Genomic DNA, 16047 nt, shown 5'->3' on the forward strand with positions numbered 1-16047 from the left:
GGCAGTGGTAACCTCTCCACCACCACCCCCTCTCCGGCCTATCACCCTCACCTTAACCTCCTTCCACCTATCGCATTCCCAACACCCCTCCCCCAAGTCCCTCCTCCCTACCTTTTATCTTAGCCTGCTTGGCACACCTTCCTCATTCCTGAAGGAGAGCTTATGCCCGAGACGTCGATTCTCCTGCTCCTTGGATGCTGCCTGACCTGCTGCGCTTTTCCAGCAACACATTTTTCAGCTAAGACTTTCACCAGTCTTCATCAGGAAGGGCTTATGCCCGAGACGTCGATTCTCCTGCTCCTCGGATGCTGCCTGACCTGCTGTGCTTTTCCAGCACCACACTCTCGACTTTGATTTCCAGCATCTGCAGTCTTCACTTTCTCCTACCAACTGTGTATGACCTAATCTAAGGTATGTGACCACCATCCGGAGCAAAGTGTTGAATTAATATTCCTCCCTGATGTGGTGTAATGTTTGCAGCTCCCCAGCTTGGATCCCATGTTCCTCAGGTTACAAACACTTACTACAGACATGTTCACTTTGGATCACCTTGACATACAACAGTTCCAATCCTTATTGCATTTAATTTAACTAACTTGTTCCTTTAGATTTCATGATCTTTACTTATTTGATTAATTTTAAAAAACACTTGTATCAAATTATACTTAACAATATATTTTCAGAAGAGAAAAGAGAAAGACTGAAACACAAACTGATGAGGAATATTCACCAATCAGCTGCTTTTCATGTACTTGCATCCGGTTGTGTTTGTGATCTCTCACTGTAGATAGCACTGTCAACCTGTTCCTTTTATCATTTCCCACTCAGCGTTCACACTAGAGATTTTATTTCTTGCTGTAAACCTTACTTAAAGCACCTCTACACCAAATTCCCAGACATACTCATCTGGCCTTTGCTCACTCAGGGAGCATCTCCACTCACACTAACCATGATCCTTACTGACTGTGGAAAAAATCCCATTCTTACTTGGAGAAGTTCAGAGCTACTTCTTAACTGGTGATCAGCACCTCATTTAGACAAGGGATTTCAAAGGGCTTGTCTGATAATGCTATTATCTTGAAGTTGCCACATTTAATCAAGCCACTTTAACGTTCTTAAAGGCTATTGTCTGAATTAGACTTCAACTTTCAAACTGAACTTGGAAAAGACATTCCAGTTCATTTCCCATTTTAAACCAAATTCCCAGATGTACTCATTTACACTTTATTATACTCAACTGAAGGCTCTACACATAATGACTATCATCTTCACTGATTTACCTATTCATGTAAGCTGGGGATTGGTTCACTTTGCGGTTGAGACGGAGGTTTAATTTCAGGGATCAGACCATTGAGAGATATTAAGGCTACAGACAGGTACTGAGCTAAGCCTCGAGTTGTTTACTTTTCCATTGTTACAAGAACACTGAAATCCAAAATCAAAGCTCTTTATTTTAAGGTTGCTCGTAAAATGTTCCAGTGATGTGAGTCAGATTTTGCATTGAGACACACAGCGAATGAGTTGGTTTTGATGTTTGCTTCTCGGAAATCACTGTACTTTTTGCACTAGATAACTTGGGAGTAATTTGCAGTAAAATAAACCACAGTGGAATTTGATGGCCTGCCTTGATCCAGAGTTAATCCAGCACCACTGATCCAGAGTTAATGTTTCGAGTCCACTCTGGATTCTTCAGAATTGGTCTCAGCCTAGAACAACCCTCTAGCAGCCCTCTAGCTCCAACCCGGCCTGAGCATAAAACACAGCCACAGACCCTAGCACAGCAACTCCCAAGTTCCGACCTGAGTGGAGGACAAGCTGCCTGTCCCCCGACTAGTGATCCCACACCTGACCCCATAAGGGTTCTCAAGTCATCTTGGTCTCAAAATATTAACAGTCTCTCTCTCTCTCCGCGGATGCTGATGAGTTTCTCCAGGATGTTGTCGTTATAATTCAAAATGTTAGCATCAGAAGTATTTTGTTTGAGATAGTAATTGACCTGTCTAAACTGTGAGAGATTATGCATACTGTTATTGTTGCTGTATCCTTCAACATTATGCAGCATGTACTGCACCCAGTCACCCAGCTGATATATCTGAGCCTCAGTACAGCGCAGCTGAATCACATAGAATCCATGTGCCTTTCCGTCCACTGGGTGCCGCTATACTGAGTCCTCTCGGAGACGCTCGAACTGCAAGTCCTTCAGCTCACTGTGTGCCGCTCTAACTCCGTGTCCTCCAGTCCGTTGGGTGCCGCTCTAACGTGAGTCTCCAGTCCGCTGGGTGCCGCTTTAACTCCGAGTTCCTCCAGGCCAGTGGGTGCCGCTCAAACTGCGAGTCCTCCAGGCCAGTGGGTGCCGCTCAAACTGCGAGTCCTCCAGGCCAGTGGGTGCTGCTCTAACTGAGAGTCCTCCAATCCACGGTGTGCCGCTCAAACTGCGAGTTCTCCAGGCCACTGGGTGCCGCTCTAACTACGAGTCCTCCAGTCCACCAGAGGCGCTGTTTTCGGTGCCCATGTCCAAGATGGCGGAATACGCCTGTGTGAAGAGCACGAAGCTGGTGCTGAAAGGGATGAAAAGGTTCGAGTTTTACCTCCATAGCGAAATATTAACATGGCTTTGGGGTGGGCAAGAGTCGGGAATTGATATGGTTAGTGAATGATCGATATTATCAGAGAAACAGCTAGAGATTAACGAGAGGGAACTGAACTGAAACAGGTCTTGACTCAGGGTGGATACCTATTATTAGAGAGAGAGAGAGATTCAATAGTAACAAGGAGAACTGCATAAACACCTGAAGGCGGAAATTTGTAGATCTAAGGTCAAAAGAAAGGGGTAGGACTGACTAGTTTATTGTTGCAGGAGCTGACATGGAAATGATAACAAGCTGGAGGCTGGAAGAACACCCGAAACATTGACTTCTCCACCTCCTGATGCTGCCAGGCTTGCTATGTTCTTATAGCCACCTGCCTGTTTCCTTTTATATTCCAGCATCTGCAGTTTCTTTTCCTCTCTGGCATGGAAATGATGGGTCGAATGACCTCTATGAGGGAGGCTCATGTTTACGGTGAGATGTTGAGAGTGCAGCTGAACGTGGTGGTAACCTAGAGTCATAGAGATGTACAGCATGGAAACAGACCCTTCGGTCCAACCTGTCCATGCCGAACAGATATCCCAACCCAAATACACCCATCCAGATGCCTTTTAAATGTAATTGTACCAGCCTCCACCACTTCCTCGGGCAGCTCATTCCATACACGTATCACCCTCTGCGTGAAAAAGTTGCCCCGTAGGTCTCTTTTATATCTTTCTCTTCTCACCCTAAACCTATGCCCTCTAATTCCCCCACCCCAAGGAAAAGACTTTGTCTATTTATCATATCCATGCCCCTCATAATTTTGTAAACCTCTATAAGGTCATCCCTCAGCCTCCGATGCTTCAGGGAAAACAGCCCCAGCCTGTTCAGCCTCTCCCTGTAGCTCAAAAAATCAACCCTGACAATTTCCTTGTAAATCTTTTCTGAACCCTTTCAAGTTTCACAACATCTTTCCGATAGGAAGGAGACCAGAATTGTACACAATATTCCAACAGTGGCCTAACCAATGTTCTGTACAGCCGCAACATGACCTCCCAACTCCTGTACTCAATACTCTGACCAATAAAGGAAAGCATACCAAGCACCTCCTTCACTATCCTGACTCCACTTTCAAGGAGCTATGAACCTGCACTCCAAGATTTCTTTGTTCAGCAACACTCCCTAGGACCTTACCATTAAGTGTAGAAGTCCTGCTAAGATTTGCTTTCCCAAAATGCAGCACCTCGCATTTATCTGAATTAAACTCCATCTGCCATTTCCCAGCCCATTGGCCCATCTGGTCCAGATCCTGTTGTAATCTGAGGTAACCCTCTTCGCTGTCCACTACACCTCCAATTTTGGTGTCATCTGCAAACTTACTAACGGTACCTCTTATGCTCACACCCAAATCATTTATGTAAATGATAAAAAGTAGAGGATCCAGCACCGATCCTTGTGGCACTCCACTGGTCACAGGCTTCCAGTCTGAAAAACAACCCTCCACCACCACCCTCTCAGAACATGAATTCTCTTCAGTGAATGCAGTTGTGTTTATTGGAAAAATAGAATGAAATGTCTCCCCAAATATCAGCTCAGGGAGTGTTCTCATACATTGGCCTGAATATTTGGGAGGTGTTGCTGCAGCGTAGATGGGAGTTGTTAATCTAGTGGACAATGAGAAATTTCTCTGGAGGAGTCACATCGGGCTGAAAACATTAACTACGTTTTTCTCTCTCCACAAATGCTGCTAGACTCACTGAGTTTCTGCAGCATTTTCTATTTTTATCTCAGATTTCAGCAACTGCTGCATTTTGCTTTTATCAGGGGGAACTACCTGGGACACCGAATCTTTTTTCTGGGCAATTTACCAAGCCACGGACCCCCTAAAAGGATTCATTTGAGTAGGGGATTCAGAGAGTTCTGAAGTTAAATTGATTGATTGTTGTCACATGTACCAAGATACAGTGAAAGAGTTGTTTGTGTACAATACAGGCAGATTGTACTTTACAAAGTGTGTTAGGGTATCAGAACAGCGTACAGAATACAGTGTTACAGCCAAACAAGGTGCGGAGAGAGATCAACATTAACATTTGAGAGCTCTATTTAAAAGTCTGATAACAGCCGGGAAGAAACTGTTCTTTGTATGCGTATTCAAACTTTTATATCGTCTGCACGATGTCAGAAGTTGGAAGAGAGTATAACTGGGGTGGGAGGGGTCTTTGATTATGTTGGTTGCTTTCCTGAGGCAGTGGAAAGGTTAGATGGAATCAAAGATGGGAGGCCAGTTTGTATGATGAACTGGGCTGTGTTCACAACTGTCCGTAGTTATTTACTGTTTTAGGAAGATCATTTGCCATACCACAGTGTGATGCATCCAGATACAATGATTTCTGTGGTGCTTCTATAAAAATTGCTAAGAGTCTTGATGGGCATGCCAAATGTCCTTAGCCTGCTGAAGTAGCAGCCATTTTTGTAATAGTTACCAAGAAATCGAGTCATAGAGATATACAGCACAGAAACAGACACGTCTCTCCAACTTGTCCGTGCCAACCAGATAGCCTAAATAAATCTAGTCTACTTTGCAAGCATTTGGCCCCTATCTCTTTCAATCTTTCCTATTAATATACACATCCAGATGCCTTTTAAAATGTTGTAATTGTACCAGCCTCTACCACTTCCTCTGACAGCTCATTCCATTCACACACCAACGCCCCTTTTTAATCTTTTCCCTTTCACCTTAAACCTGTACCCTCTAGTTTTGGACTCCCCCATCCTGGGGAAAATACCTTGTCTATTTACCCTATCCATGCTTGCCATGATTTTATAAATCTTTATAAGGTCACCCCTCAGCCCACTGCAGGGAAAACAGCCCCAGCCTATTCAGCCTCTCCCTATAGCTCATACCCTCCAATCGTGGCAACATCCTTGTAAAGCTTTCCTGAACCCTTTCAAGTTTCTCATCATCCATTTTATAATAAGACGACCAGAATTGCACACAGTATTCCAATAGTGGCCTAACCAATGTCCTGTACAGCCGCAACATGACCTCCCAACTCCAATACACAAGACACTGACCAATAAAAGCAAGCATACCAAACACTACTTTCACTATCCTAGCTACCTGTGACTCCACTTTCAAGGAACTATGAACCTGTACCCCAAGGTCTCCTTGTTCAGCAATATTCTTTAGGACCTTACCCAAGTGTATAAGTCCTGCCCTGATTTGCCTTTCGAAAATGCAGCATCTAACATTTATCTAAATTAAACTCCACCTGCCACTTTTTGGTCCATTGGCCCATCTGATCAAGATCCCATTGTATTCTGAGGTAACCTTCGCTGTCCATTACGCCTCTGATTTTGGTGTCATCTGCAAACTTACTAACAATATCTCCTAGGTTGGTGTCCTAATAATTTATATAAATGATGAAAAGCAGTGGACTCAGCACCGATCCTCATTACACACTGCTGGTCACAGACCTCCAGTCTGAAAAGCAACTCTCCAACACCACTCTCTTGTCTTCTACCTTTGAGCCAGTTCTGTATCCAAATAGCTAGCTCTCCCTGTATTCCATGTGACAATAGCCTTGCTAGCCAGTCTACCTTGACTGTCGAACGCATTACTGAAGTCCATATAGATCACATCCACCGCTCTGCCCTCATCAATTCTCTTTGTTACTTCTTCAAAAAACTCAATCAAGTTAGTGAGACACAATTTCCCACACACAAAGCCATGTTGACTATTCCTAATCAGTCCTTGCCTTTCCAAATGTATGTAAATCCTCTCCCTCAGGTTTCCCTCCAACAACTTGTCCACCACCGATGGCAGGCTCACTGGTCTATAATTCTCTGGCTTTTCCTTACCATCTTTCTTCAATTGTGGCACCACATTAGCTAACCTCCAATCTTCTGCCACCTCACCTGTGGCTACCGATGATACAAATATCTGAGCCAACTTCTGGGCCCAGCAATCACTTCCCTAGCTTCCCACAGAGTTCTAAGATACATCTGACCAGGTCCTAGGGATTTATCCACCTTTATGCATTTTAAAACATCCAGCACAACCACCTCTGTAATATAGACATTTTTCAAGATGTCGCTATTTATTTCCCCACATTCTCTATTTTCCATATCCTTCTCCACAGTAAACACTGATGCAAAATACTCATTTGGTATCTCCCCAGTTACCTTTTGTCCTTAATGTATTTGTCGAATCCTGTTGGATTCTCTTCAACCATATTTGGCAAAGCTATCTCGTGTCCCCTTTTGCCCTCCTGATTCCCCTCTTCTGTACACTCCAACTGCTTTTATATTCTTTCTGTTGTCTATACCCAAAATATATTTTCTTCTTTTTCTTGACCAAAACCTCAAATTTTCTAGTCATCCATCATTCCCTAAACCTATCAGCCTTGCCCTTCGCCCTAACAGGAATATACTATCTCTGGATTCTCGTTATCTCACTTTGTCTAATTCCAGGGTATCTATTTAATTGAGTCCCAACCTACTACACCACCACCTCCAGCTCGAATTGCCCTAATCCCTTACAACTGATGTAACTGACCAGATGTTTTCTCTTCCCCCACTTGACCCAATATTCCTCACTCACTCTAACCTACCCTAAACTCTTATCTGGAGATGCCGGTGTTGGACTGGGGTGTACAAAGTTAAAAATCACACAACACCAGGTTATAGTCCAACAGGTTTAATTGGAAGCACTAGCTTTCAGAGCGCCACTCCTTCATCAGGTGGTTGTGGAGGACACAATTGTAAGACACAGAATTTATAGCAAAAGTGTGATGTAACTGAAATTATACATTGAAAAAATACCTTGATTGTTTGTGGAGTCTTTCATCTGTTAGGATACCATGGTAGTTTCACTTCTTTCATGTGTAAATCACAAAACTTTTTTTTAAAAGTTGCATTCTCAGGTTAACTGTAACAATTGGTGTTAGCTAGACAATATGTTGAAGGTGTTAGCCCCCTGTGTTCTCTGTCTGTGCCATAATGTTTAGACTGATCCTAATCTAAAAAGTGAAATAACAGAGTCTTACATAAATTCATGCAGTTTTTGAGCAAAGTGCATTGTAACTCTGCAAGTACAAATTCATCCCACAAACGTATATATGTATGTGTGTGCGTGTAGGTCTTTGATGTGTGTGTGTGTCTGTCTGGGTTGGGGGGTTGTGTATGTGAGTGTAGAGTGTCTTAAATCTGTGAGGAGGTGCATGTGAGAGTGTGGGAGTGTATGTGTCTGTAGGAGTGTGTTTGTCTGGGGACTATTCTTGATTTATCCTTGCCATGCCATGTAAAGATTAATTCTGTCCCTCAGAATTTAGTTCCAGTAATATTCTACCACGCATGTAAAACTCTCAGGCCTTTAGTTTTATCCCACTACCCTTTTTGAATAATGTTATGTCTATCTTCCAGTCCTCTGGTATCCCTACATTAATGTCGGAGCCCTTACAATCTCCTCCCTTACCTCCAAGCAGCTTTGGATATTTCTCACCTGAGTTTGGGCTTTATCTGTTTTCCAGCCTGCTGAGACTACCAATCCCACCACCTCCTGAATATCCTGTACCTATTTCCTGATTTCTAGACCTCATTTTTCTATTGTGAATACAAAGTATCCTAGCATTCTAGACTGTTCCCACCTGACAGACACTCTGTTCTCCTTGCCCCCCAACCTCTCATTCACCTTACAGACATAACTCTTCACAAGCGATGTCCAAGATGCTGGACCTTTAAATCACAGAATACACCAACTACTCCTGTAAAGAATGTGGCATAGTTTGATCACATCCTCACACCGCCAAACTATTCTCCATTATGAGTATCCTGTCAGATTTAGAGGACGTCTGTATTTTTTGATGGAGCCCTGGTCAGAATCTCCTGTTGGAAATGCAGAACTGTATCTCAACATAAAAAAGAAATAGTGTAGCAATCTGACTGATTACAACTTGGAAAATCCAGCCCATTGTTTTTAATTTTTTTAACAGGGAGTAAGAGTCAATAAATAGTATTTGTTGTCCAACCGTAATTGCACTTAATAAAGGGATGGTCACCTTCTTAAGCCACTGCTGACCATGTGGGAGAACCCCACTGACATTAGGAAGTGGAATCAGGAGGTATGTTAACCTGTTGCCAGGTTCTGCTAGCCGTAGTATTTGTATAGCTGGTCCACTTCAATTCTGGTCAGTGATAACCCTCAGATTGAAGGTAGTGGGGGATTTAGAAATGATCACCATTGCTAAATGACACCATTTCAGTGTCAGAGCAATGATTAGTTTCTCTCTTGTTGGACATAGTCATTGCCTGACACTTGTGTAGCGTAATTGTCACAAGCCACTTCACTCAAACCTGAATGTTGTCCAGTTTATGCTGTACTTTAAATCATCATAATGTTACAAGTTAGATATTAATTTGTCACTATGCATTTGCACGATTGAAATTTATGAGATCAAATGTCATTGCTCTTAGGTTCTGTATAAGGATTAAGCATTCCAGTCAATCATATGTTTTTCTTTAGTGAGAAGAAAAAGAAAAAGAAAGGGAAAAGAAAACTAGAGGAGGAGGAACAGGTGCTTGATATCGTTGGTAAGTGAGGCTGGTAACGAAGTGTCCTCATGCTCTTTTGGGTTTTCATGTATATTATCCACCAACAAGGTTTAACTGTGAGAAAACTTCGCACTGCTCTGTGAATGGGTTCTTGGCTAGGGTTCAGTGCACTGTCTACCTCAACAGTGAAAATACCTGCTAATTTAGAAATTGTTCACAAAATTGCATATTACGTAAGGAGAAAGTGAAGACTGCAGATGCTGGGGATCAGAATCGAGAGTGTGGTGCTGGAAAAGCACAGCAGGTAGGTATGTTCTGATGAAGGGCTTATGCCCGAAACATCAATTCTCCTGCTCCTCAGATGCTGCCTGACCTGCTGTGCTTTTCCAGCACCACACTCTTGACTGCATATTACAGACGTTTGATAAACAGTCCCCCACATTGCTGATTTTCTGCTAGTATTTTGTAATGCACTAGTTTACTCCAATTAAGTATTTCGAAAGGTAAATCAGAATTCATTTTTTTCTTGAAACAAATAAAGGGTAAGGTTAAGATCAACGTAAGTGAGAGAAAGCGTGATACAAGGTCACAGCAAAGCTGAGAGTGATCTGAGGACAGGGCAGGTTGAGAGACTGTGGGGGCGGTGGGAAGACTGAGTCCAGAAGTGACATAAAGCAAAATAGTAATGTGACATTACAGCACAAGAAGGGGGTGCCAGTTCTAAGTTGCAAATTAACATTTTATTTAACCTACCTATAATTTTAACTATGTCATGTCAATGGTTCTTAAAAAAAATCTCTGGTAATGTGATTCAGTACACTAACCAACCAGTGGAGTGCCACAAGGATCGGTGCTGGGTCCACTACTTTTCATCATTTATATAAATGATTTGGATGTGAGTTTTTGGTTGGTAGGTTTGCAGATGACACCAAAACTTGAGGTATGGTGGACAGCGAAGAAGGTTACCTCGGATTACAACAGGATCTTGATCAGATGGGTCAATGGACTGAGGAATGGCAGATAGAGTTTAATTTAGATAAATGCGAGGTGCAGCATTTTGGGAAAGCAAATCTTAGCAGGACTTATACACTTAATGGTAAGGTCCTAAAGAGTGTTGCTGAACAAAGAGACATTGGAGTGCAGGTTCATAGCTCATTGAAAGTGGAGTCACAGGTAGATAGGATAGTGAAGAAGGCGTTTGGTAAGCTTTCCTTTATTGGTCAGAGTATTGAAACAGGAGTTGGGAGGTCATATTGCAGCTGTAAAGGACATTGGTTAGGCCACTTTTGGAATATCACATGCAATTCTGGCCTCCTTCCTATCAGAAAGGTGTTTTGAAACTTGAAAGAGTTCATAAAAGATTTACAAGGATGTTGCCAGGGTTGAGGATTTGAGCTATAGGGAAAGGCTAAACAGGCCTTTAGGGTGGCGTGGTGTCTCAGTGGTTTGCACTGCTGCCTCACAGTGCCAGGTGCTGGTTTCAATTTCACCCTTGGGTGATTATGTCTGTGGGTTTTTCACATTCTTCCCAGGTCTGTGTGGGTTTCCTCCGGGTGTTCTGGTTTCCTCCCACAGTCCAAAGACATGTAGGTTAGGTGGGGTTGGCCATGCTAAATTACCCACTGTGTCCAGGGATGTGCAGGCTGGGTGAAATAACAATTGGGAATGCAGGGTTAGAGGGATATGGTAGGAGTGGATCTGGCTGGAATGCTGTTCAGAGGGTCATTGTGGACTAAATTCCTGCCTCAGGTGACTCTCTGTGTGGAGTTTGCACATTCTCCCCGTGACTGCGGGGGTTTCCTCCGGGTGCTCCGGTTTCCTCTCACAATCCAAAAATGTGCGGGTTAGGTGGATTGGCCATGTTAAATTGCCCATAGTGTTAAGTGAAGGGGTAAACATAGGGGTATGGGTCTGGGTGGGTTGCGCTTCGGCGGGTCGGTGTGTACTTGTTGGGCCGAAGGGCCTGTTTCCACACTGTAAGTAATCTAATCTAAATGGGCCAAATGGCCTGCTTCCACACGGTAGGGGTTCTACAATCTCCCTGCAGAGCACATAAAACAACATTTTTCAATGTATCTTGGTACATGTGACCACAATAAATCAATCAGAAAAATAGAAAAAAGTTAAAACTAAAAGAAGTTCTGAATGCATCTCAAGAAATTATATGAATCAATAACACCAGTAAAGGGATAATATCTAACAGCCATTCGGAACAAATGGATAACCAAAGTTTGGAAATAAACTTGCCTGGAAACTTAACTTTCAGTTAAAAAAGAAAAGGAGGAGTGCTATAGTTAACTGTAGGATAACAGATAACATTTATTCATTCCTGTGAGGCTCTGCAGAATGACTGCAATGAATGAAGGCAGATCCTTCATTCATTGTCTGTTGATCTCATGGAATTTTTTGCCAGTGTTGATTTGTTATTGTCTTCCACTCCAGGGGCAGACAAGAAGGCAGTTCCAACTTTTTCCTGTTTGCTCTGCCCAAAAACAGATCCTTGGTCTGATGATTTCATGGCAATTTTGTCAGTTGTGGTTTGTTATTGTCTAGGGCAGGACAACAACAGTGTCCCAAGTCTACCTCAGTCAGAAAGAGAATCAAAGTCATGCTGTGCCCATAAATGTGAATCACATGCTAGCCATCTCACCACAGAGCAATCCACCCATCAAAGGACAAAATATGAAGATAGTATAAAGAAAGAATCTTAGCTGTGAAAATCAAAATCTAGAATCAGTTGAGTAAAGGTAAGGAAAAACAAGGAATAAAAAACAATAGAGGTAGTAATTTATTGCCCCCTTTACTGTAATTGATTTAGGCAAAGAATGAATCAGGAAATTTGATAACGATAATATAATTATCACTTATAACATATCCTGTATTTTCTTTTAAAATATTGTTGGCAATTTCTTTAAGTGCTCAGCACCTTTTAGCACGGCCATATCCATGCAATATTGAACACAGCAAACTTTTGTACAGTTTGTACAGGAGCTTTCAGTTTTAAGCTGCATAAAGGGAGCTTTGGTCACCAAGGACTTTAATATGTGCGGATGAGATATTCATGGAACGCATTCAAGGGGAGTTTTCCAGATCAGTACATTGAGTGATCAACTAGTGAACAGGTTATTTTGGATCCAATATTTTACAATGAGAGTGTTAATTTAACAGATTTAGTTAACAAACTTAAACTAACCCTACTTGGAAACATCTCAAGGGAAAAGTGATCATGACAAAACTTTATAATTTACAGGAACAGTTATATAAAATCATGTAATTGGGTAATAAGTGCAAGTAGATGTAGGAAGGGAACTCCCACAATATTTGCCAGATTTTGGCTATTCGATAATGAGAATGTTATATTTGCACAGAACATAGAAACAGAAGTAGGCTACTCAACCCCTCAAGTCTACAAAATTATGCCTTTTCTAGGAAGTGGAAATGGCATTTATTTTTTTAATACTTTGTTTGAATCATAGTTTGGACTTGGACTTCTGTGATACTATTCATGCTCATTTACCAAGTTGTAGTTCTTAGTACCTCTGCCCTCACTGATAAACAATACTAATTTCCCTACCTCCCCCAGTCTTCCTTCCTTAGGCATTCTCTTTTCCTAGTGCTGACTTCTTCTCATTTTTACCAACTAATTTTTAATCTGTGCTTGCTCTTTCCCAGAATGGTGTGAAATGTACTTCACTGAGCCCTTTATTATCCTACAATGAGTCAGAATTGAGAGCATTTTTATAAAGCCACGAAGCTCAGCATTTTTAAAATTGAATTCAATTCAAATGGAGTAAGGGATAATGAAATAAATTCTGATTGCACATAAGTTATACAGCTAACACATTTAAGTTCAATTGAACTTTTTAATGCAAAATCTTTCACCCTCTTGTGGGTTGAACTTCAAGTTTGTCTCAACTTGCTTTTCCAAGATCCTATTCTGAATAGGTTATCAGTTTGATTCATCTGGCAGCATACTTACCTCTGGGTCAAAATATTGTTGATTCAAGCTTAAGTTGAGAGAGAGACTTGAGCATATTTTCCACACTGACACTTCAGTGAAAGACTGAGAGGATGTTGCTGTTGCACAGGTATATTATTTTTGGTGCATTATTAAACCAAGGCTTTATCTGTTCATTCAAGTAGATCTAGCAGATCCCATGGTGCTTTTCAAAGAGAGCAATGTTCTCCCTCAACCCAACTTCACCATGACAGATAAACTGGCATTTAACCTCATTTGCTTTTTTGAGCAACCTTACGATGTATGAATTGGCTGCTATATTTTCAATGAGAACAGAAGTGGCTACTGATCCAATTCATTATTACCTGTGAAGTACTTTGGTTGTCATGAAGTCATGCAAGGCACTAAGCAAATTCAAGTTCTTTCCATTTATTGCTGATTTTATTTTGAAACATGTCTGTTGTTATGATATGAGCTGATAATAATACCAGACAAGCCAAGTCCCAGAGTGATTTTTGGCTTGATAAACCATGTGTTACTTTCTTTTTTTGTTTACTGAATAATTTTATATCAGGCTGTTAGTCTAAGATCAGAATGAAAGATTCAACCTTTATCTCAACACTAAAGCTTCTAATTTGGCTGATGCAGCTGTTGGAAATGTGTTGCTGGAAAAGCGGAGCAGGTCAGGCAGCATCTAGGGAACAGGAGAATCGACGTTTCGGGCATTAGCCCTTCTTCAGGAATTCTTCGGGCATTAGCCCTTCTTCGATTCTCCTGTTCCCTAGATGCTGCCTGACCTGCTGCGCTTTTCCAGCAACACATTTCCATCTCTGATCTCCAGCATCTGCAGACCTCACTTTCTCCTGATGCAGCTGTTATTGGTTTCCTTTTTGGCAAAGTTCTGTGCATTCACTCAATGTTTTGTTCAATTATTACTTCTTCCCTGAAACCTTTAATCAAGTTTATAACTCTACTCAGTTCAGCTCACTTCACATGACGAAGAAGCAGCACTCTAAAAGCTTATGATTTCAAATAAACCTATTGGATTATAATCTGGTTTCATGTGACTTCTGACTTTGTCCACTCCAGTCCAACACTGGCATTTCTACAAAAATACTGAACTTGGCTTCTTTAATGCTCTTGTCTTCAAAACTTTGTAGAGGGTGTCTTCCTATCTGACATTTCCACAATCTTCTGCTTCTGGAGTTTTCTTCTAAGCTACTCAGAATTTCTCCCTTTCTGCCTTGACTGATTTTGGAGATTAGGCGAAAGTGAGGGCTGCAGATGCTGGAGATTAGAGTCAGGATTAGAATGGTGCTGGAAAAGCACGGCAGGTCAGGCAGCATTGGAGGAGCAGGAAAATCGACATTTCGGGCAGGACCCCTTCATCAGGAATTCCTAAACTAGCAGCACTTTTGAGTAATATATCTAACACTATGGGTGTGTCTGCTGGATGTAAAACTCAAGTCTACAAATATCTTAGCAATTATCTGCAGAGACACGAGGCTTGAAAGTTGCTTAACTAAAATCACATGATTTCATGGAAATGCTGTTGTTAGCTCACCATTCAACATGAGTTTTATTTTTATTTAGGAAACAAAACAGACTTTCATGGAACAGAAAGCCAAATCTCTGTTGCCTCCCCTTTAGAACCTAAGTTTCCAACTATTAACATATTCTGAGCCTCATCAGATTTCTTTTAATATTTTAGGAGGATGGTGGGCAGTCCGGAATTTTGGAGAAATTACAGGCACTGTGGCAATAGAGATGGGAACAGGCACCTACATCTGTGCTCTCGATAATGGTCTATTTACTCTCGGAGCACCGCATAAAGGTCTGTATTCTCAATTTGAAGTGCCTTACTCTGAGTTAATCTTTTCCCGCAAATCTAATTGATGTTTTATGGTTTTAGAAACTGGAAATTCAATATTTGTGATTTACAGGATTAGGTTTAAAAACAACATATCCTTGTGTTCATTTGCTAAAATGATCATTGATCTGATTACTTTTTTTATTTGTAAAGCTTTCTGATAGTACCCTACAGTTGTAGTTATTATTCCATTAAAGAACAAACTGCCACGAAAAATGAGCAAAAGTAATTGTAGCTCGATATGGTTGTATAATTCTATCTATGTTTGTACTTGCGATTGACATTTTAAAAGATATTCAGGAGTACATTTTCAATTTGCCAGGCTGAATATAAAACTAATGTTGCACAGATCATTAGATTTTCATCTTTTCCGCACAGCCAATCTACAGTGTTGGATTTATACCGAAGCAATAGATTTAAAATGTACTTTTTGACTGCTCTATTTTTCTGCAGTATATACCAAATGTGGCCAACAAATTAGCAAATAATAATTCAATCTTGCCTTGGTGCTGCTTTGAATTTAGTTGTCTGAATTTGCATAATAGATTGAAGATTTTCCTCTGCCTCCAGAATCGCAGTTTTTAATTGGTGCAGTGGAATGAGGAACAGAAATGCAATTGTCCATAGTCTGATCCATTGTTCATACTCTGATATGTTATATACATGAGATTGTGTCCAAAAGAAGAAGACGTAACAAAGAGAATTGATGAGGGCAGAGCAGTAGATGTGATCTATATGGATTTCAGTAAGGCATTCGACAAGGTTCCCCATGGGAGACTGTTTAGCAAGGTTAGATCTCATGGAATACGGGGAGAACTAACCATTTGGATACAGAACTGGCTCAAAGGTAGAAGACAGAGGCTGGTGGTGGAGGGTGTTTTTCAGACTGGAGACCTGTGACCAGTGGAGTGCCACAAGGATCAATGCTGGGTCCTCTACTTTTTGTCATTTACATAAATTATTTGGATGTGAGCATAAGAGGTACAGTTAGTAAGTTTGCAGATGACACCAAAATTGGAGGTGTAGTGGACAGCGAAGAGGGTAACCTCAGATTACAACAGGATCTGGACCAGATGGACCAATGGGCTGGGAAATGG

General features: G+C 41.5%; 1 protein-coding gene across 1 annotated transcript in view; it reads left to right on the top strand.

Moving 5' to 3' along the window:
* The first annotated feature begins 2301 nt into the window (after window positions 1-2301).
* frg1 (FSHD region gene 1) overlaps window positions 2302-16047 on the top strand; it is a 41582-nt gene continuing 27836 nt past the window's right edge. The window contains exons 1-3 of the mRNA XM_043689905.1: window positions 2302-2575; window positions 9094-9161; window positions 14792-14914. Of these exons, the coding sequence (XP_043545840.1) occupies window positions 2511-2575; window positions 9094-9161; window positions 14792-14914 (256 nt within the window). The 5' untranslated portion in view covers window positions 2302-2510. The remainder of the gene's footprint in view (window positions 2576-9093; window positions 9162-14791; window positions 14915-16047) is intronic.

Source organism: Chiloscyllium plagiosum, chromosome 1, assembly GCF_004010195.1.
Source record: "Chiloscyllium plagiosum isolate BGI_BamShark_2017 chromosome 1, ASM401019v2, whole genome shotgun sequence".
Lineage (NCBI taxonomy): Eukaryota > Metazoa > Chordata > Chondrichthyes > Orectolobiformes > Hemiscylliidae > Chiloscyllium > Chiloscyllium plagiosum.